General features: G+C 44.7%; 3 protein-coding genes across 10 annotated transcripts in view; 1 reads left to right on the forward strand and 2 right to left on the reverse strand.

Moving 5' to 3' along the window:
* Window positions 1–413: 413 nt before the first annotated feature.
* Window positions 414–3,821, reverse strand: lg09h3orf38 (linkage group 09 C3orf38 homolog). Of its 2 annotated transcripts, none has more exons than XM_046363484.1 (4): window positions 3,686–3,821; window positions 1,968–2,143; window positions 1,630–1,868; window positions 414–1,479 (listed from the first exon to the last, which is right to left on the reverse strand). In XM_046363484.1, exons 1-4 carry the CDS (start codon window positions 3,804–3,806, stop codon window positions 1,113–1,115), a joined length of 903 nt encoding a protein of 300 aa, XP_046219440.1. In that variant the 5' UTR covers window positions 3,807–3,821; the 3' UTR covers window positions 414–1,112. The 2 variants fall into 2 exon arrangements, with proteins under 2 accessions (XP_046219440.1, XP_046219441.1); XM_046363485.1 differs by having other exon boundaries at window positions 3,519–3,747.
* zgc:152951 (uncharacterized protein LOC569013 homolog) lies at window positions 2,713–9,903 on the forward strand. 6 transcript variants are annotated; one of them, XM_046363478.1, is made up of 11 exons: window positions 2,713–2,744; window positions 4,725–4,975; window positions 5,167–5,290; window positions 6,011–6,163; window positions 6,273–6,452; window positions 6,924–6,997; window positions 7,065–7,262; window positions 7,348–7,485; window positions 7,649–7,738; window positions 7,847–7,990; window positions 8,073–9,903. In XM_046363478.1, the coding sequence occupies exons 2-11, from the start codon at window positions 4,736–4,738 to the stop codon at window positions 8,199–8,201; spliced, it is 1,470 nt and encodes a 489-aa protein (XP_046219434.1). In that variant the 5' UTR covers window positions 2,713–2,744; window positions 4,725–4,735; the 3' UTR covers window positions 8,202–9,903. The 6 variants fall into 6 exon arrangements, with proteins under 6 accessions (XP_046219434.1, XP_046219436.1, XP_046219437.1 ...); XM_046363480.1 differs by lacking the exon at window positions 2,713–2,744 and adding an exon at window positions 2,800–2,818; XM_046363481.1 differs by lacking the exon at window positions 2,713–2,744 and adding an exon at window positions 3,051–3,073.
* Window positions 9,904–9,946: 43 nt separating this feature from the next.
* The window catches only part of LOC124044077 (zinc finger protein 654-like), a 17,909-nt gene continuing 8,026 nt past the window's right edge, over window positions 9,947–19,829 (reverse strand). Inside the window, exons 3-13 of one of the 2 annotated variants that reach the window (XM_046363476.1) lie at window positions 18,872–18,953; window positions 18,524–18,659; window positions 18,193–18,395; window positions 17,937–18,073; window positions 15,827–15,968; window positions 15,414–15,695; window positions 13,749–15,230; window positions 12,796–13,577; window positions 12,216–12,632; window positions 11,024–11,982; window positions 9,947–10,684 (exon numbers count right to left, since the gene is read on the reverse strand). In XM_046363476.1, the coding sequence (XP_046219432.1) occupies window positions 10,680–10,684; window positions 11,024–11,982; window positions 12,216–12,632; window positions 12,796–13,577; window positions 13,749–15,230; window positions 15,414–15,695; window positions 15,827–15,968; window positions 17,937–18,073; window positions 18,193–18,395; window positions 18,524–18,659; window positions 18,872–18,953 (4,627 nt within the window). In that variant the 3' untranslated portion in view covers window positions 9,947–10,679. Of the gene's footprint in view, window positions 10,685–11,014; window positions 11,983–12,215; window positions 12,633–12,795; window positions 13,578–13,748; window positions 15,231–15,413; window positions 15,696–15,826; window positions 15,969–17,936; window positions 18,074–18,192; window positions 18,396–18,523; window positions 18,660–18,871; window positions 18,954–19,829 lie in introns of both variants that reach the window. The other variant, XM_046363475.1, reaches the window with a different exon arrangement.

Genomic DNA, 19,829 nt, shown 5'->3' on the forward strand with positions numbered 1-19,829 from the left:
TAAGGACATTACATCAAAGTTGGATCAGCCTGTAGTGTAGTTTTCCACTTTAATTTTGAGTGTGACTCCAAATCCAGACATCCATGGGATGATAAATTTGATTTCCATTGATCATTTTTGTGTGATTCTGTTGTCAGCACATTCAACTATGGAAAGAAAAAAGTATTTAATAAAAATATTTCATTCATTCAGATCTAGGATGTTATTTTAGTGTTCCCTTTATTTTTTTGAGCAGTGTATATATATATATATATATATATCAGAATAAGGCTAACATAACAATGTGGAAAAAGTCAAGGGTTCTGAATACTTTCCGAATGCACTGTAAGTCACATACCTGATCAATATCAATACAGTTAATATAATATTAGACAAACAGGATGACACAGAGCGAAGCAAACAGTACACAGGCAAAGGTTTAAATTATTTTTAGTACTGGTATGATACATATTTACAATATAATATAATTAAAGTTTTAGCCATATACAGTTACCGATGATAGAGGCATGCTTCTGCTTATAGACTATTCTACATAAGGCACAGATCACAGGTAATTTAAGGGAAAATGCCTCAAATGAGAGAACAGAAGAATCGTGAAAACCACCCATTCCTACACCAACCAAGAACTTTCCCCATTACATGGAGAGTAAACCTAAACATATCCTGGAATATAGTATTAATAGCAAAAAATTTACATTTTTCTTCTTGATACAGCAGTAAATAATAGCTAACTATATAGTATTGAGGAAAACAGACCATGAAATGTATGTTTACCCCATCATGACAATTAAATTACTTGCATAATGTATTGAGTGCACTTTGTCTTTCATTCACACAGGCATATCTCTAACCACTGCTCCCTTATGGTCTACAGAGCAGTCCTCTTCTCTTAGTGACACCAAGTGTGAATTTCAATCATCTGAAGTGTGTCTCTCTCTTCTTCTCTCCTTTATCTGCACTGACCTGAGAACCCAAGATAGGTGAAAACAATATGGTGGATGGTGACATTGGCAATTTACTTTCACCTGTCCATGTTTTTCACAAGTGCAGATAAGGGAAAGGAATCAAGGAGAGGAAGCACCTTTAGACTATTGGGATGAACCTCAGTTCCCTCATCTGCAGAGCAGCTGTAGTTCAGAGGAGCTGCAGGTCAGTGCAGGAGAGGCCAGCTCCTCTGCTCCTCCCAGGGCGTCCTGCCCCTTGATCTTCAGGTTGACAAACTTGATCTTCCAGCTGTTCTGTTCCAGCGGTGAGCGGATGAGGCCAAACACCTGTTCATATACTCCTAGGCAGACATCATCTCTGTGAATGGTCCCTGCCACAGCCACCAACACCAGGCCGTGGGGGGAGGACAGGACCTTCAGGCCAGGGGGGTCAAGGTTGGGGCTCAACAGGAGCCTCTCGTCCCTCGCCAGGGCCAGGAGACGCAGGCTAGTCAGCTCAGAGCCATGGAATTCTTCCATTTGTTCGCCAACAGCACTAAGACAGAGAGTGAGAGAGAGAGGTCCTATGAATTAATATGGTATTTAATACTGTATGGTCAATACAAAAGAAAATGGTAAGTTAGTCAAAATCAATGCTTAGTCCCTAAGAGACTAAAAACGATATAATTTGTGTCCAGATTTTTACCTGGAGAAGAGGCGCAGACGGACGTCCTCCCAGAAGTGTTGTGGTCCCCAGTCCTTAGGAGGCTGGCGCAGGGAGGGGTTCTGACTGTTGAGAAGCTGGAAGAACCACTGACAGAACTGTCTGGCCAAGGCCAGGTGGTCAAAACCAGGACTGTACCCTGCCTCAGAGGAAACAGAGACACTCTCAGCTGGTCTCAGACTTAGGCTGGTCTCAACTGCTGGTGTTTGATAGTCCAATGCCTACAAACAAGACCACAGACATTAAGTGACAAAAGCATGTTAAAATGTTCTTGCCAAATTCAGCCTCTATGAAACACAGAAACACAAATGTGTCTATACCTTCCCAGTAGACCAAAACTCTAGAGTCCGCTTCACTAGCTGGTGTTTCTCACTGTTGGGGGGCATCACCACCCCCTCCTTTGCCAGGTACTTGAATATAACGTCACGGTGGACCTTTTTCCGTTTTAGCAGCTCCTCCGTATCCTTGGTGTATGAAAGAATGGCCTCAACTGCTTCTGTAACAGACAGAGACGACCCCAAGATTTTACTATGGTATAACATTTACAGATCAAAACTTGCAAAGGTTGGCAGCTAGCTAGTTAGCTAGCCCAATAATGGACTAAAGGAGCCTAACGTTACTCCTTATAGTCCAAGGACCTTACATGTTCTGTTTAGAGGCGAATTGGCTGTCAGCCAAATACTCCATCTAAATGTGAACCGATTCTCAATTGAGGTATAGTTCTAGAATCAAAAAGCCCTTTACTTTCATATCACAAAATAATTTCACAAATGAAAAATATACACTGTACACTGTTTTAACACAGTTGCAGGCAACAGTGCTGTAACCTGGAAATATTGCCTTATGGGAACCTTAACAAAGGTGTGTAATAATTTAACCTTTTGTTTAAAAAATTTTTTCTCGATTATATGAACGATGTTCAATCCTTGTTTCTAAAATCATACCACAAGCGATGCGTTTTAACGTTCATAACCAGCGTCGGGGCTCTTAACAAAATGCCCTGGCCAGAAAACACTATCATCAATATGCGCTAGAGGTAGTTGTGAGTGGGTTTAGCTACCCCTTGATCATTGGATGAAGGCTTCTTCTGTATGGAGGTGTGTTAAGAGTCCCGACTTTCGGTCTGAACATTAACAGCATGGCTTGGGGTATGGTTTCGGATGCAAGAAAGGTTCTTATCTTTCATATCTGGGAGAAATCATAAGAGGTTATATTGATACACATATTTATAGGGTTCGGGTTCCCACACATATGTCCATGTTACAGCGCTTGTTAGCGGAAAAATACGTTAGACAGTGGTTGGACTAGTTACATGTGCTAATTAGATATCTGCGTCTCCGAACACCTGTGTGTAACCAAACCGTAGACGGACGCCAAAAACATGTTGACACTGAACAATACTGCGACTGTATTAAAACCATGTACAGTAAGTGTGTATTTTGCATTTGAGACGTGTTTTCGAAGTGGGGAGCGGCAGGTCGCATAGTGGTTAGAGCGTTGGACTAGTATCCGAAAGGTTGCAAGATAGAATCCCCGAGCTAACAAGGTAAAAATCTGTCGTTCTGCCCCTGGACATGGCAGTTAACCCACTGTTCCTAGGCCGTCATTGAAAATTATTTGTTCTGAACTGACTTGCCTAGATAAATAAAGGTTACATTTATTTAAAAAATACAAATTGTGATATGAAAGTTAAGGGATGTAGGATTCTACAGCCGAACCGCAATTGACAATCGATTCACGTTTAGATTGAGTATGTCTGTTTTTGTATCCAAAGCCAATTCGCATTTAAACATAACATGTGGTCTTTGGACTGAAAAGCAGATATGTTCGGCTCCTATAGTCCATTATTATTGGGTTAACATTAGCCTCACCTGTAATGTTTTCCACTGCAATCATTTTGTTGGTGACTGTATCGCTAAGCGAAAGTATGTCGCCACTTGACATGATACCCAACATATTTTTACAGCCCTTACGCTCCGTATCGGACAATACAGGCATATTTAAAACGATCGTATACAACTTTTAAACCAGTAAACACCTGCAATGGCTGTCGTTGTACTTCCGTCATCCACCACTCGAGAGTACCAAAGGGAACGTCCGGGAGGAAACACGGCATCCCTCAAAGGTTCCGCAAGTATTTGCACGCTGCCTGTAGACATAAGCAGAAGTGACAGTGCCATCTACAGTGAGTTAACTAATCATTTTCAGCATGTACTAGGTACAATTTTTTTTTCTTAATAATGCTTACTAAGGCATTATTATCGCGTCAGAAGAACATCATTTATTCCGTGCATCTCTGAGATTTGTCGATAAAGGTTGTGGCGTATTGCAAGTAACGTTAGGGTGTCCGACGCCGTCCCAAAACAAGGTAGGCAATGATGATAACTAGCTAGCTAAGGTTACCTAGACTATGCTATGGTGAGTATTATTATCTAGTTATGTCAAGCATCTGCATTTTATATGATAGCTTAATGTTGGCCAGTTGATAATACACTACTGTACAGCTGGGCTTCGCAATCATTTTGCGATTCAGTAGCTAGCTATATGGATCTTGCCAGCACAGTATGATGACGTTAATTAGCTAAGAGTGTTCCTAACTAAGGGTACGTTAATAACCCTAGTAACCCAAACAACCCCAACCCAACCCTATTACCAGAGAGGATTAACCTCTTTGCAGAAGATTGGACAAAGTGGATGTCATCAGTAGCCAAGTGTTTTTCTTTCTCATGATTGCTCTATCTTGTCAGATTTATTAACAGGAAGTTGTAGGCAATGTTTAAACCACAGAGTCCTTCAACAGTGTGTTAAATGTCATCATGGAAGTAAAAATATACTTTTTCCAGTATTGATGAACTCTGCAGGTAAGCATGTTTTGAGGAGGAAGTTGATAGTGTACCATGATTTCATCAACCCAATGAACCTATATTGCAAGTCACTGTCATTCCCCACAAGGAACTTGGTACATAATTATTGCTACACCTCCTTAAGGAAGTGTTGTCAAAACACTTAATTTCACCACTACCACCCAACAATGCTGCTCACTAAACCTCTGTATCTTCTCTGTTTATCCTCTCCAGTGGCTGTTTAGATGGGGGAGACTGAGGGCAGGGTGCTGGGCAGGGTGACGGTGTACTCTGTGTTGGGCTGTCCCCACTGTGTGCAGGCTAAGACAAGCCTTGGCCGTCTGGGTCTGCCTGTGTGTGATGTAGACATGGGAAAGCACCCAGAGCTCCGGAACAGTGTGAAGGAGCTGACCGGACGGAGCACAGTTCCTCAGATCTTCTTCAACAGTGTCCACATCGGGGGGAATGATGACCTGCAGGAACTGGTGAGAACACTCTCTCAGATGGATGGATACATTGTCTCTGACTGCTCTATATTCAGTCATTCAGTTAAGTGAACTTTAGGTTCTTTACCAAAAAATGTACAAAAGGTGGGTTTGCTATTGTAGTAAGTAGAGGCTTGCTTCTGAATGCCTTACCTGGTTAATAAAGGTTCAATAAACACTACTCTCTGAAGCTTCCAGAGGAGTTGGAGCGTCTAGTGCGTTTGGTGAGGGAGGAGCCTGTCTTGTCAGAAGCCCTGCCCCTGCCCGAGGAGAACCAATCAGATGGCTCAGACACAGCTGAGGAGGCTGATGGAGGTCAGTGGACACACAAGAAGCCCTGTGCCTGATTAGATTATGGTCGATTTAGAGTTGGGCCCTGCTCTATATAAATGTTTGCACCTTAGAACTGGAATGGGTAGACTGGAATGGCTGCAAAGACACAATCAGTCAAATTAGTTTATTAACCATTTTTGCCTATTGCAGTTAAAAGACAGACCTCCTGCGGCGAGACTAATCTAGTCTTCCTCTAGTTATAAACATGAGCTCTGATTCGACAGGGTTATTTGGATATGATACTGATATTACTGGATATGCTACTGTTTGAATACCAGCTATAATATCAGTATCATAAGACCTGGGGAAGAAGTGTCTGTCTTGTCAGTGTGGAATGTTGGCGTCTGCTGCATGAGACAGGCTGGTTTTGTGGTTTTGTTTCAGCAGCCACAGCTTTCTGTGTGTGAGTGTGTGTGTGTGCGCCCATCTCCTGTCACCACAGCAGAAGCAGAGACAATGGATCAGTGTTACCTGATAGCCAGCACCTGGCCTCTCTGCCCAGCCACAGTATGTGTCTGAGTTCTAGTCTCCTTTGCTACCACTCAGGTCCATAAAATACATTCATATGGACTACAGTAAGAAATAAATATTGTCAATTGCTCCAACCATTTTCTCTTACACATTCCTATCGTGTTGATGTCTGGTGAGTGGCATCCATTCACACATTAGATGATTGTCAAGCCCTGTGTGCATTCTCTGCAGAGTTTAAGTGTGAGAGGCATGCGTTAGCGGACGTGGTAGAGGATCTCAAGCAGAGCGATGTGATTGGATTTCAGTGGAGGGGACTGAGCATGTGCAGAAACAGCTTCACAGGAGCACAGCTGGTTGGCTGGCTGCAGAAAGAGAGGGGCATGGGTAAGGAATGAGAATGAGTAAACAGATATTCCTAAATTCTACGTACAAATTATAATTCTATTGTTCTATTCTATGATTATAACTGATTCTAATTCTCGGATTCTGGCAGAGATGACTAAGGCATGTGAGACTGGGCAGATGTTACTGGACAGGAAGTACATGGTGGGCGTGGCTGGGGCAGGGAAGGGGGAGGGGTTTGGAGTGAGTGACAGGCTGTACAGGCTGATGGAACGCAACCCTCACTCGGCCCTGAACGCAGGACAGACTGCTGCATGCTCTCCTTTACAGGGTAGGTAGGGAGGACTCTTTTCTGAGTCTGGTTCTTCTCAAAGTGTCTTCTTGCTAGTGAGCCTTTCCTTGCCACTGTTGCCTCTGCTTGTTCTTTGGGTGGTTTAGGCACTTTCAGATAAATCATACTGTGTAGGTGTGAGCTTTCCTGCATGGAGCTTCTCTTTCTGCTAGTTAAACACACAAGTGTAAGTGGCAATCCACACCTGGTGTGGGCTATTACATTAATTCCCTGATACGATTAACTGGGATTTCAGTAGGTGTCCTTAAAAGCAGCTGATCTGTGTTCGTGCAAACATGTGTGTGAGTCTCTGTCATTGCATAAGTTGAACTTTTCTGCATGCCTCTTGTTGTCTTGCATAAGAAGTAACCTTAATCAGAATGTATTTCCTAGTTAGGACATCTGCTCATTATCTGTTAAAAATAGATTATTAATTATATAATATCTATATTCTCTCTCTTTCTCTCTCAGCTGCTGAGTTGTCTGCCATTCTAAGGAATATGATCCTGAAGTTGTTCTCTGAGTACCTCTCTTCTGATGGAAAGGTAACAGTCACACTGAACTAACTGCACCCTCCACTACAGTAGATATATTATGTGTGTTTCCTTACAGTGTGTGGACTACAAGGCCATGTCCCTGAGCCCAGTGTTTGAGCGCTACTGTGAGCTGGCTGTTCAGCTACAAAGAGTGGAGCTGCTGTCGCTGACCAGAGAGGAGAAACTAGCCTTCTTCATTAACACCTACAACGCTCTGGTCATCCACGGAAACGTCCGGATGGGAGCCCCAACCAACATGTGGCAGAGGTACAAGGTAAGAGCACCATCTAGGATTGTGGAAAGACAACAAGTAGTAGTCTGTTTAGCAGTGGTATTACTTTGTTCCTGTGTGTTTGCAGTTCTTTAACTACGTGAGCTACCTGATTGGAGGAGAGGTGTTCACTCTGCAGGACATAGAGAACGGGGTTCTGAGAGGGAACAGAAAGGGCGTCGCACAGCTTCTCAAGCCCTTCTCTAAGACTGACCCTCGTCTACAGGTACACTACTCCGCTGGACCGGGAAAACTATTCAACTTATTATCATTTTTTTTATTCACATCTCTGATTTACTGGTGAAAATGTATGTGCAACATTTCAGATAAAAACAATCTGTGGCAGTGGTTGTAGTGGTGATAGTGGATGTTCTCTGTTTGTCCACCAGGTGGCGCTCCCAGACGCTGAGCCTCTCATCCATTTTGCGCTGAACTGTGGAGCTATGGGCTGTCCACCCATCAAAACATACACTCCAAAGGTAACACACTGGGTTTTTACACTGAAAATACTACACAGGTAGTGACACAGTATTTTATGAATCTGGAGATGAGTAAAGTCACGTGATTTGTCCTCTCTGACCAATCAGGACATCGATAGTCAGCTACGCACGGCGGCCGAGTCCTTCCTGGAGAACGATGATGGCTGTGTGGTGGACTCAGAGAAGGGGGAGGTCCGTCTCAGCCAAATATTTAAGTGGTACAAGACAGACTTCGGAGGCACAGATGAGAAGGTACCTCAAAACTGACCTTTCACCTTTAACTGAAGAGTACGGTCTCCTGTCCTAACACAGCCATGCCCGGTCTCTCCTTCAGCTGTTGAACTGGATCCTGGAGCACATGGGGGACTCTCCCAAGAGGTCCAGCCTGCAGAGTGTCCTCTCATCTGGGAAGATCAAAGTCGGCTACCTGCCCTACGACTGGAACACCAACAGCTCTCACTGAGGCAGAGTAACAAGCCATAGGAACACACTGTTCTGTCTACAACACAGAGAAACACACAGCTCAGCCTGCAGACATGTCTATCCTCAGTAAAGAAGTCTGTGTGTCTAACCCTTTCTTTCAATCTGCTTCCCTACTCTCCCACAGCATGTGAACCTATAGTTTAACCTGGTTTATTTCCTCTTCTTACTGGGTCTTCCATTTTCAGCCTTGGAAGTGCTAATGCTGCATTTTAGCACGCATCTACTTATTATAAATTTGTTTTATCATTGATTATAAATATATTTATTGATACTGTATATGTTAGGAAGGCTTGATTAATTCCATGCATGTTTATGATCCAATTCAACATTTAAAGGACACATTTGTACTTTTTCTAACAAAATAAAAAGTTAACTATTTATACATTTAAAAAAAAGATCTAAAACTGTTTAGTAAAACCTTTATCCCAAATGGTTTGTTCATCTGCTTTATGCACACCACATTGTGCTGGTCTCCGTATAGCCAGGTACTAGTACATTGTTCTCCAGAAAGAGCTTTGTACTGTGTAGCACACTGAGTCTGTTCTAGCCCATCTGTGTTTAGAACTCTCCCACGGTATGACAACGGAGAAGTATGTCTCCCTCTTTACCCACAAATCACTTGTGTGTTTATCTCAGGTCAGCTGCCCCATGATGCAATGGTAGGATTTCTTGTATGAACAAAATCTGGAAAACTGTTGTCATATCACTATAACATGTAATATCTGTATCATTCATATATCTGCAGTGTACTGTACTATTTCTGTCAAATCCTGATGTAGCTTAACCATTTGCTCTGTCTCCCACTCTGATGTTTGGCTTTGTTTGTTGGGTTTCTGTGAGGCTTGCTGTACCTCTAGTGAAGCAGATTCTCCAGTGAGAGGAATAACTCTCCTGCTCTGAAGGCAAAGCCGACCTTAGATACTGTTTAGAAGTATTATTAGGCATTACTATTTTGTCTCATTCACTCACTGAAATGCATGTTACAATGACTGGAATGCGTTAGTTTGTATGATGCATGTACTACTGTATGCTTGGGATGCTGAATCCTCTCATCCTGAAGCCTGTAGTTAGAATATATGACCCTGTTCTCTAGCCAGTGCCTTCTAACCCTGCATGAGAGAGAGAGAGAGTACCTCAGACCCTGGCCACATCTATAGCTAGTACTTCTATTACAACTGCTCCTAACCCCTATTGCCAACAACAGGCACCAGTACTCCATATTAACAGAGTTATAACTACTAGTAAGTACTACACTGGTAGACATGTTGCCGGGAGATTCCAGTTGGGCAGTGTTCTTTACTCCTGGTCCTGGAGAGCCACAGTATGTGCAAGCTTTTGTTCCAGCCCTGCACTAACATACCTGTTTCAGACCTTGATTAGCTCCGGGACCAGTAATGAACACTGCTTTAGTAAGGTTTCATGCATCTGCAACAGTAGGAGCTTGTACTCTGAATTATACCCTAAAAGTTGGAGCTCAGTCTGCTCTGACGACTACTGTACTTCCCTAAACTTACCTCATCTCTCATTGTATTTGTCAGGGGCAAAAATGTGATGCAAACCTGTAGAGAACAACACTGTCGTGGCTTTTGCCTGGATCCAACTATGACCTAACTCTGAAGCAATACTTTTTATGATGGAAATGATGCAATTTGTCATCTGAAATAAATATCTTATAGTTCACTGATTGTGCTCTTCTCTTCTTGACACATTGCAGTAAAGCACTACTTTGGTTCATACTGTAAATTGTTTATTGAAAACAAGTGACTTTTCTTTAAGAAAAATAGAGTTGAATTGAGGATATTTTCATTGAGTACAAACTTATAACATTTGTACATACAAACAACCAATGCAGGGAAGTGCACGTCACCATATTCATCCCATTATGGGCTCTTCAACAGTGATTTTTATTCTCAAATGAATTTTGGAATCACTTTTACAAAATATTTAAATTAAATGCATAGATGATCCATTTCTAATACATTGTGAAACAGTTTAATTTGTCAGAACAAAATCAGTTAAAATACTGAACTAAAATATAGATTTAATGTGCCAACTAAAACTTATGCCTAACAATACAATTAGAATGACTTTTGAAGCACCATACCTACTGTGTGAATCTTCATATTGATTTTAAAGCAAATAAGAATTGAACAAAGAAGTGTAATGACAAAGGCAGTACTGTTCGGTCCGCATGTATGTACAGGGAAGTGTAGCAGTAACACTGATTCCAGAGGGTTGTGTGTGTTGTATTTTTAGTGCCCGGCAAACTTCAGGCCACAAGAGTCTGGCCCTACAGCTCTCAGAGCCGACTGTCTGCTAGTAGTGCCTGTATTAGGCCCAGTTCAGAGAGTACAGATATAACCTAGAAGTGGAGACACCTGTCTGATAGGAGCATTGTGGCGCTTCATATGGTCTCTGTAGTGCTTGAACATGAAGAGCATTTCACTCCCCTTCACCACTAACCTGGGAAGGAATAGAACAAAATGTATATTTGCTTTACAAAACAGAGTTGTCACATTACTATGCAAATGCTTTTTGTATAGGATAGAAAAACTGTTGACCAAGTTCATGTTTCAAAACATTCTCTCCCTTTTGATATAAAGCTGTGCTCTATTCATTAGGTGTACCGTAGCTCATTTTCAAACATGCATTATGATACATTACAAGCTCAAAACATGTTTCAACAAATTACAATTATGGATATTTGCATGACAATCGTTACCCCAAATGTAATAATGGTCATAGCCCTAGCTCCCCGTTTGACAAATTCAGTGAACAGAAACTCCCACGTACGCTACTCACTGTCGTCATCGGAGTCGAAGCTGAAGAGGGAGGAGCAGGTATTTTGGGAGAGATGTTTCTCCAGTTCCTCTGTGCTAGTGAAGGAGGAGAAACACTTGGAGCAGCGCTGTCTTTGAGGGGCCTCCTTCTCAGCCACCATCTCCTTCTTCCCCACCACACTCCTCTTTACCGCAGCCTTACTCTTTTTGCCAGGCCCGCAGGAAGTGACCTCACTGGGCTTCCTGCGCTTGCGCATGCTGAGGGCTGCCTCGGTCAGGTATGTAGAGGGGGGCGGGCGGATGAGGGGAGCTTTGGCCAGTGGTAGGTAGGAAGGATCCTCTTGTTTGAAGGTCTTGTGTTCTGCGATAACCGGTTCCTCTCCGCCAGGCACCACCTGAGCCAAACTGACGATATTGTCCACGTCCCTCATGGTCATTGGCTCAGTGATGTTTTGGAGGATTCTGGGATGGTGGTGTGTGGATGTGGTGGTTTGGGATGGGGGTGTGGGAGAGGTGGTAGTGGTGGCAGGGACGGCTGTCTCGGGGGCTTTGTCTTTCTTATCCTTTTCATCATGGCCGTTGATGAGTTTCAGTGTGCAATGATTAGGAGGTGTGGTGACAGCACCATGAACAGTGCCCGGAGTCTCCATTGGGCCGTCATAGTCGTTACCGTTGGTGTCTGACTCCGGAGTCTGCCCCTCCTCTTTGGATGCGCTCTGCTCCTCTGTTGGCTCGTCATTAGGCTGGCCCTGGATGTAATGCCTCCACTCATGGTCGTGGAGAGAGGGGAGACGGGAGAAGATCAGCCCACAGCCGGAGTATCCACAGGGGGCCTGGAGAGGCAGGTGCGTATCCATGTGCTCCCAGAGTAAGTGGGTTCTGTAGAAGCGCTGGCCACAGTTCAGGTGGAGACACACCTGTTTCAGAGGAGCATCATGGATCTTCATGTGTTCTAGGAAGTGCTGGTGGTTCCACAGGTACCTGGAACAGAAAAGAATAGAGATATAAGCAACACCATTTTCAACAAGCTACGGCCTGTTTTACCGGCTCAACCATCTATGGGCTGGTTCCCCAGCCTAATCATGGAGAGCAGTAGATTTGGTGTTCTCACTGGCTTCTGCAAGTCGTGTCTCAGGCCTGGCCTGAAGAACACCTCAAGGTTGAAATGTTGTTTTGATAGAAATAATTTGACAGCAGTGTGACCCTCTTTTCACCTGTTACAGTGAAGGCACTTCTCATGAGGATCAGAGTGCCTGCTTTTGGGAGTAGGCGTTTCCCTCTGCCCCCTCCACCCGTGCACTGTCACATCCTGGCTCTTCGCCCTCTGTTTCCAGGGGGCCTCGCCCTCAGGGCTCAGCTCTGTGGTAGCGCCCTGCTCCAGCTCGTCTTTAGACTGGGGCTGGGTATAGTGCCTCCACTCGTGGTCGTGGAGAGAGGGGAGGGTAAAGAAGATCTCCCTACAGCCGGAGTACCCACAGGGGGCCTGGAGAGGGCGGTGGGTGTCTATGTGGTCTTTGAGCTCCTGGGCAGTCTTGAAGCGTTGGTCACAGTTCGTGTGGAGACATGCATGTTTTAGAGGAGCATCATGGAGCTTCATGTGGTCTCTGTAGTGCTCAATCACCAACAAGAGCCTGGGGCACAACAACAAAAAAAGATGGAGACACAAGTGACACCATAGTAAAGTTGGAACCCCCGCCCCACCTAGATACATTTTGGTCTAGTTGGAGCCTACATATTTTTCTGTGCCTTTGCATCTGACCTGGGAAATAATCTGTGGGGAAAGACCCTTCTTACCTCTGGCAGATCTGGCACTTCCCCTTCCCCCACTGGAAGGTCTTGTCCAGGACGGCTGCGTCCTCCATGTGGTAGGTGACAGCGTGTCTCAGCAGCGATGGGCCGATCTTCATAAAGATGCTGTCACAGCCCTCTGAAGGACACAGGTGGTACTGCTTCTGCTTCCCCTCCTCCTCTCCTCCCTCACTCTCCTTGTCCTCTCCTCCCTCTGTCTCCTTCCCAGGCACCACCTCTCTCACGATCACCACTTTGTCTTTCACAGTCACCTGTTCATCAGTCACTTCCACAGACTTCAGGTTGTCCATGTCCATGTCCATTTTACACTTCTGGTTCTGGGTCTTTCTGATCAGGTTTCTCAGGTTCTGGATGATTCTACTCTGCTTGCTCACCACCGGCTTGGCTTTAACACGTTTGGGTTTAGGAGGCTGGTCCGTCGAAGTCGAGGGCTCAGTCACGTTCTCAACAGGTTTCGCTTCGTTCTCTGAAGCTTGATTAATATTCTTTGAGGGATATGTCTCCCCATTGACAGTGGGTTTGACCTTAATGTTGGCTGTGAAAGTTCTCAGTTCCTCTATGTGCTCTAGAACGTGTTCCCTGGCGCGGTTGTACCTTTGGAAGTGTTTGCCGCAAAAGACACAGCTGAGCCGGGTCTTTCTCAGCTTCAGGTGGGCCAGGGTGTGTCTCACCACGTTGCCTCCCTTGAAGAGTTTCTGGCAGTGGCTGCAGTGGAAGCGCAGGTGTTTGGAGCGTACTGGAGCCTTGCCTGGCTTGGTCTGTTCACCCTGCAGGTGCAGAAACAATCTGTTATGCTGTCAAAGTGGAGAGGTGATATTCACAGAACCGGGTGTACTAGATAACCACTAAAGAACTCTGGAGGAAGGTTAAAAATACATTATAGATTAACATTATAGATTAATGAATCACTAGATTTTTTCTCTCCAGATAACACTAACCTGAGTGTTTGAGTCTGGTCCCGCCTCTGTCACTGTGAATTCACTTTCTCTAGAAAGTAGTTCCTTAGCAGCTGTCCCTTTGGAAAGTTTGGCGTAGATGTGGAACAGTTTCAGTGGACACTCCTCCATCTCCAAGGCTGGACCATCCAACTCTGGGTCAGTCTGCTCACTGGGACCTTCTAAAACCTTCACGTCTGAAGGCTCTACTTCTAAAGGCTCTATGTCAGAAGGCTCTACTACTGAACGTTTGGAGTCTAAAGGCTTTGCATCTGAAGGGTCTACCTCTGAAGGCTCCACTTCTAAAGGTTCCACTTTTAAAGTCTCCACCGCAGAAGTCTCCACCGCCGACGTCTCCACCGCCGAAGTCTCCATTGCCGAAGTCTCCACCGCAGAAGTCTCCACTGCCGAAGTCTCCACCGCAGAAGTCTCCACTGCCGAAGTCTCCACCGCAGAAGTCTCCACCGCAGACGTCTCCACCGCCAAAGTCTCCACCGCAGAAGTCTCCACCGCAGAAGTCTCCACCGCAGAAGTCTCCCCCGCCGAAGTCTCCACCACCGAAGTCTCCACCGCAGAAGTCTCCACGTCTGACTCTGGTTTATACTTAAACGGTCTCTCACCATATACACCATTAGGCAGTCCCATGTTAACATATTTCTCAGAATCACTGTGCTGTTGTTTAATACGAACACTGGGTTCTAGATGACTCTCTACCACTTCCCGGTCAACAGGCACTTCATTTTCAGGGAAGGACAGCTCCATGCCAGATATAGTCTGACGGTAAGGTCTCTTACTCTCCCTTCCCTGCCTCATCTCTCTCTTATTTTCCTTTTCATGCCCCCTCTCCTTCCCCTCCCCCCCCTGTCTCTTATCCTCTCCTCTCATTCCCTCCCGTCGCTTCTCCCTCATTCCTCCTGGGGATATGTTCTCTGTCTGTCTGGTCATCTCCAGGAGCAGCCATCTTGGTTTCCTGCAGCGTCTCTTCAGGATCTTGTTCTTCACATGTCTGGCCAGGTATTCTCTCTGCCGATTGGCCGGTAGCTTGGTGGAGCTTTCAGAACTGAGATTGTGAATGAGGGAGTACTTAATGTCTGGGTCGTTAGCATACTCAATATCTGACCTACACTTTCTTCTCCTCCACCTCCTCTTCCTCCTCCTCCTCCTCACAGGGAAGTCCTCTGTCTGTGACTCAGGAGCATCCCCATTCAATACCTCTTCGGGTTCCTGACCTACAGTGTCAGAGCTCTCTAGTGTTGTGTTAGTGTGTGGGTGGAGGTGGGAGGCATCTGTGTGTATTCTGCAAGTCTCCTCCTCCATCCAGTAGCTTGGTATCCACTCCTCCTCCACCTGCTCCAACTCCTCTTCCTCCTTCAGCTCATTTAGAGCATCCTTCGTGGCCTTGTCAGTCATCAGCTCCAGACAGTGGGTTCTCAGGGTCAGCAGATTCCAGAACTCTGGGTCAAAGAACAGACCTTCCTTCAGCACCTGGACCAGGACAGAGTTTTCAATTCTAAGTATTACATTATTATTACAACATGTATCCTCAATGAGGAAATCCAACATTTTCTTACATAGAAAAAAAATACATAGCCCAATGGGCTTTCAAATGCCATACTGTACAATGAAATACACGTTTGACAAACATACTCCCCGGTGCCCATCTCTGACCTGTAGGATATAGAAGCGGATGTTGGTTCTGACATGGGTGTGCTGGGGGTGTGGCTCCTCATCGGGGTATGTGTAGAGCAGATACATGGTCTTGTAGGCCTCCATGCTACGTTCCAGACAGAACACTAGCAGGGCACAGAGGCGACATACCTCCAGGTCCCTGGGGAGCAGGAAGGCGATGGTCTTACACAGTAGACAGCGTGTTACAGGGTCAGACTGGAGGTCTGTCTGTAACGCTGTAGCACAAAGCTCCACACACAATGGCACTCCCTCACTACCCATCTGGCAAAGAAATAGGAACAAAGTTTTACATTTAATTATGTAAATAGCAGAACAACAAAGTTGATTTCTAAGTCAGGGTAAACTAAGCAAACAAGAGTGTCAGATTTGTTGGTGGTTGGCTGTACACTCACCTCTGCTGTGATGACTTTGATGAAGGGGAAGATGGCGCTGGCGTTGATGGCGGAGAGCATCAGCTGGCGACACTCAGACAGGAATCCCTGCTTAGAGGGATGGGCCCTGAGGTACAGTCTGCTCCACAAGAACACCAGATCCCTATATCAACGCAACATTATATTATGTTACAGTACTGTATTATTACTGACCAGATTTAGTACAGTCGTGGCCAAAAGTTTTGAGAATGAAACAAATATTAATTTTCACAAAGTCTGCTGCCTCAGTTTGCATGATGGCAATTTGCATATACTCCAGAATGTTATGAAGAGTGATCAGATGAATTGCAATTCATTGCAAAGTCCCTCTTTGCCATGCAAATGAACTGAATCCCCAAAAAACATTTCCACTGCATTTCAGCCCTGCCACAAAAGGACCAGCTGACATCATGTCAGTGATTCTCTCAATAACACAGGTGTGAGTGTTGATGAGGACAAGGCTGGAGATCACTCTGTCATGCTGATTGAGTTTGAATAACAGACTGGAAGCTTCAAAAGGAGGGTGGTGCATGGAATCACTGTTCTTCCTCTGTCAAACACGGTTACCTGCAAGGAAACACGTGCCGTCATCATTGCTTTGCACAAAAAGGGCTTCACAGGCAAGGATATTGCTGCCAGTAAGATTGCACCTAAATCAACCATTTATCGAAACATCAAGAACTTCAAGGAGAGCGGTTCAATTGTTGTGAAGAAGGCTTCAGGGCGCCCAAGAAGGTCCAGCAAGCGCCAGGACCGTCTCCTAAAGTTGATTCAGCTGCGGGATCAGGGCACCACCAGTACAGAGCTTGCTCAGGAATGGCAGCAGGCAGGTGTGAGTGAATCTGCACACACAGTGAGGCGAAGACTTTTGGAGGATGGCCTGGTGTCAAGAAGGGCAGCAAAGAAGCCACTTCTCTACAGGAAAAACATCAGGGACAGACTGATATTCTGCAAAAGGTACAGGGATTGGACTGCTGAGGACTGGGGTAAAGTCATTTTCTCTGATGAATCCCCTTTCCAATTGTTTGGGGCATCCGAAAAAAAAGCTTGTCCAGAGAAAACAAGGTGAGCGCTACCATCAGTCCTGTGTGCCAACAGTAAAGCATCCTGAGACCATTTATGTGTGGGGTTGCTTCTCAGAACACAGCCGTGAATAAAGAATGGTACCACCACATCCTCCGAGAGCAACTTCTCCCAACCATCCAGGAACAGTTTGGTGACAAACAATGCCTTTTCCAGCATGATGGAGCACCTTGCCATAAGTCAAAAGTGATAACTACGTGGCTCGGGGGAACAAAACAGCAATATTTTGGGTCCATGGCCAGGAAACTTCCCAGACCTGAATCCCATTGAGAACTTGTGGTCAATCCTCAAGAGGCGGGTGGACAAACAAAAGCCCACAAATTCTGATAAACTCCAAGCATTGATTATGCAAGAATGGGCTGTCATCAGTCAGGATGTGGCCCAGAAGATAATTGACCACATGCCAGGGTGGATTGCAGAGGTCTTGAAAAAGAAGGGTCAACACTGCAAATATTGACTCTTTGCATAAACTTCATGTAATTGTCAATAAAAGCTTATGAAATTCTTGTAATAATACTTCAGTATTCCATAGTAACATCTGACAAAAATATCTAAACACACTTAAGCAGCAAACTTTGTGGAAATTAATATTTGTGTCATTCTCAAAACTTTTGGCCACGACTGTACATGAAGTATACATCACAGTGTTACTGACTAGATGTAGTACATGAAGTATACATCACAGTGTTACTGACTAGATGTAGTACATGAAGTATATATACCACAGTGTTACTGACCATATATAGTACATATATCACAGTGTTACTGACCAGATGTAGTACATGAAGTATATATACCACAGTGTTACTGACCATATATAGTACATATATCACAGTGTTACTGACCAGATGTAGTACATTAAGTATATATATCAGTGTTACTGACCAGATGTAGTACATGAAGTATATATATCAGTGTTACTGACCAGATGTAGTACATGAAGTATATATATCACAGTGTTACTGACCAGATGTAGTACATGAAGTATATATATCACAGTGTTACTGACCAGATGTAGTACATGTCTCCGTTGTGTAGCCGTTGGCTGAGGAAGGCTTTGCACAGAGACAGCAGCAGCTCATCTTTCTCCTGGCTCTCTGCATTACAGATTATCTCTACTGCGTCTCTGCCATCTATCTCAGCCATCTGAGGGAGGAAACAAAACCATGAGTCCATGCTGATGATGCTCATTGTCCATCAACCTACTCTGATTAGAGAGACTGTCTAAAGATAGAGTGAAAGGTAGTTATAGATGGTTGCTGTACCTCCTTGTGCAGGTGTTGATGTAATGAAGCCTTGCACAGGCATGTGAGGTAGGCCTGGTGGAAGAACAGGTGCCTCCACACATCTGGGTGTTCCAGGCAGCACTTAGCCAGGGCCATGGCCTCCTGCACGCGCTCACAGGCCTGCAGGTACCGCACACGCAGCTCAAAGAACATTGGCTTCTCTGAGCTCAAATACTTCTCCACTTTAACAGGGAGAGAGAGTGGGAGAAGGAATAGTGGAAAAAAGGAATAGGGGGAGAGGAGATAAAAGACCATAAGAAATGCATAGGAACCTCACAAACAAAAAAACAAACAGAGAATGTATATGTACCTTCTGTCTGTGTGAGGGCTGTGTCTTTCAGGATGGATTGCAGAGCGGGTCTCTCCCAGGGACCGCCATCTTTGATGATCTGCCTCACCTGCAGCAGGTACACGTTCCTGTGTCTCAGCAGGCGACGATGACAGGCCTACAGAGGAGTAATAAAAAAATAAAAGATAGTCACACAGTCTATATATAAACTCCCAGTAATTTATTGGGTAAATCACCAACGTTTCGGCATCACTGTGCCTTCTTCAGGGTCAAAGAGGAGGAAATGGGACTCACATTAACACTGTTTACATGGATCATCATGATGATTGCACTCAGTGAGAATAAAAACATGACACTTTTTTGCCTCACCTGAAAAGAGGCTAATATGTCCCTCAGAGGGGCCTCTAGGAACTCCTCTTTCCCGAAAAACAACATCAGCTCAAAGAAGCTCCTGAAAATTACATTTACACACACACACACACACACACACACACACACACACACACACACACACACACACACACACACACACACACACACACACACACACACACACACACACACACACACACACACACACACACACACACACACACACACACACACACACACACAGTGCATTTGGAAAGTATTCAGACCCATTCCCCTTTTCCACATTTTGTTACGTTACAGCATTATTCTAAATTTGATTAAATACATTTTTTTTACTCGGTCTACACACAATACCCCATAATGACAAAGCGAAAACAGGTTTTTAGACATTTTGCCAAATTAATTGCATTTAAAAACAGATACTTTATTTACATAAGTATTCAGACCCTTTGCTATGAGACTCGAAATTGAGTTCAGGTGCATCCTATTTCCATTGATCATCCTTGAGACGTTTCTACAACTTGATTGGAGTCCACCTCTGGTCAATTTAAATGATTGGACATGATTTGGAAAGGCACACACCTGTCTATATAAAGTCCCACAGTTGACAGTGCATGGCAGAGCAAAAACCAAGCCATCAGGTCGAAGGAATTGTCCATAGAGCTCAGAGACAGGATTGTGTCAAGGCACAGATCTGGGGAAAGACACCAAAGAAATTCTGCAGCATTGAAGGTTCCGAAAGAACACAGTGGCCTCCATCATTCTTAAATGAAAGAAGTTTGGTACCACCAACACTCTTCCTAGAGCTGGCCGCCCTGCCAAACTGAGCAATCAGGGGAGAAGGGCCTTGATCAAGGACAGGATTATGTCGAGGCACAGATCTGGGGAAGGGTACCAAAACATTTAAGATCCTCTGAAGCTCTGTCAAGTTGGATGGGTAGCGTCGCTGCACAGC

Source organism: Oncorhynchus gorbuscha, linkage group LG09 (genome assembly GCF_021184085.1).
Source record: "Oncorhynchus gorbuscha isolate QuinsamMale2020 ecotype Even-year linkage group LG09, OgorEven_v1.0, whole genome shotgun sequence".
NCBI classification, from domain to species: domain Eukaryota; kingdom Metazoa; phylum Chordata; class Actinopteri; order Salmoniformes; family Salmonidae; genus Oncorhynchus; species Oncorhynchus gorbuscha.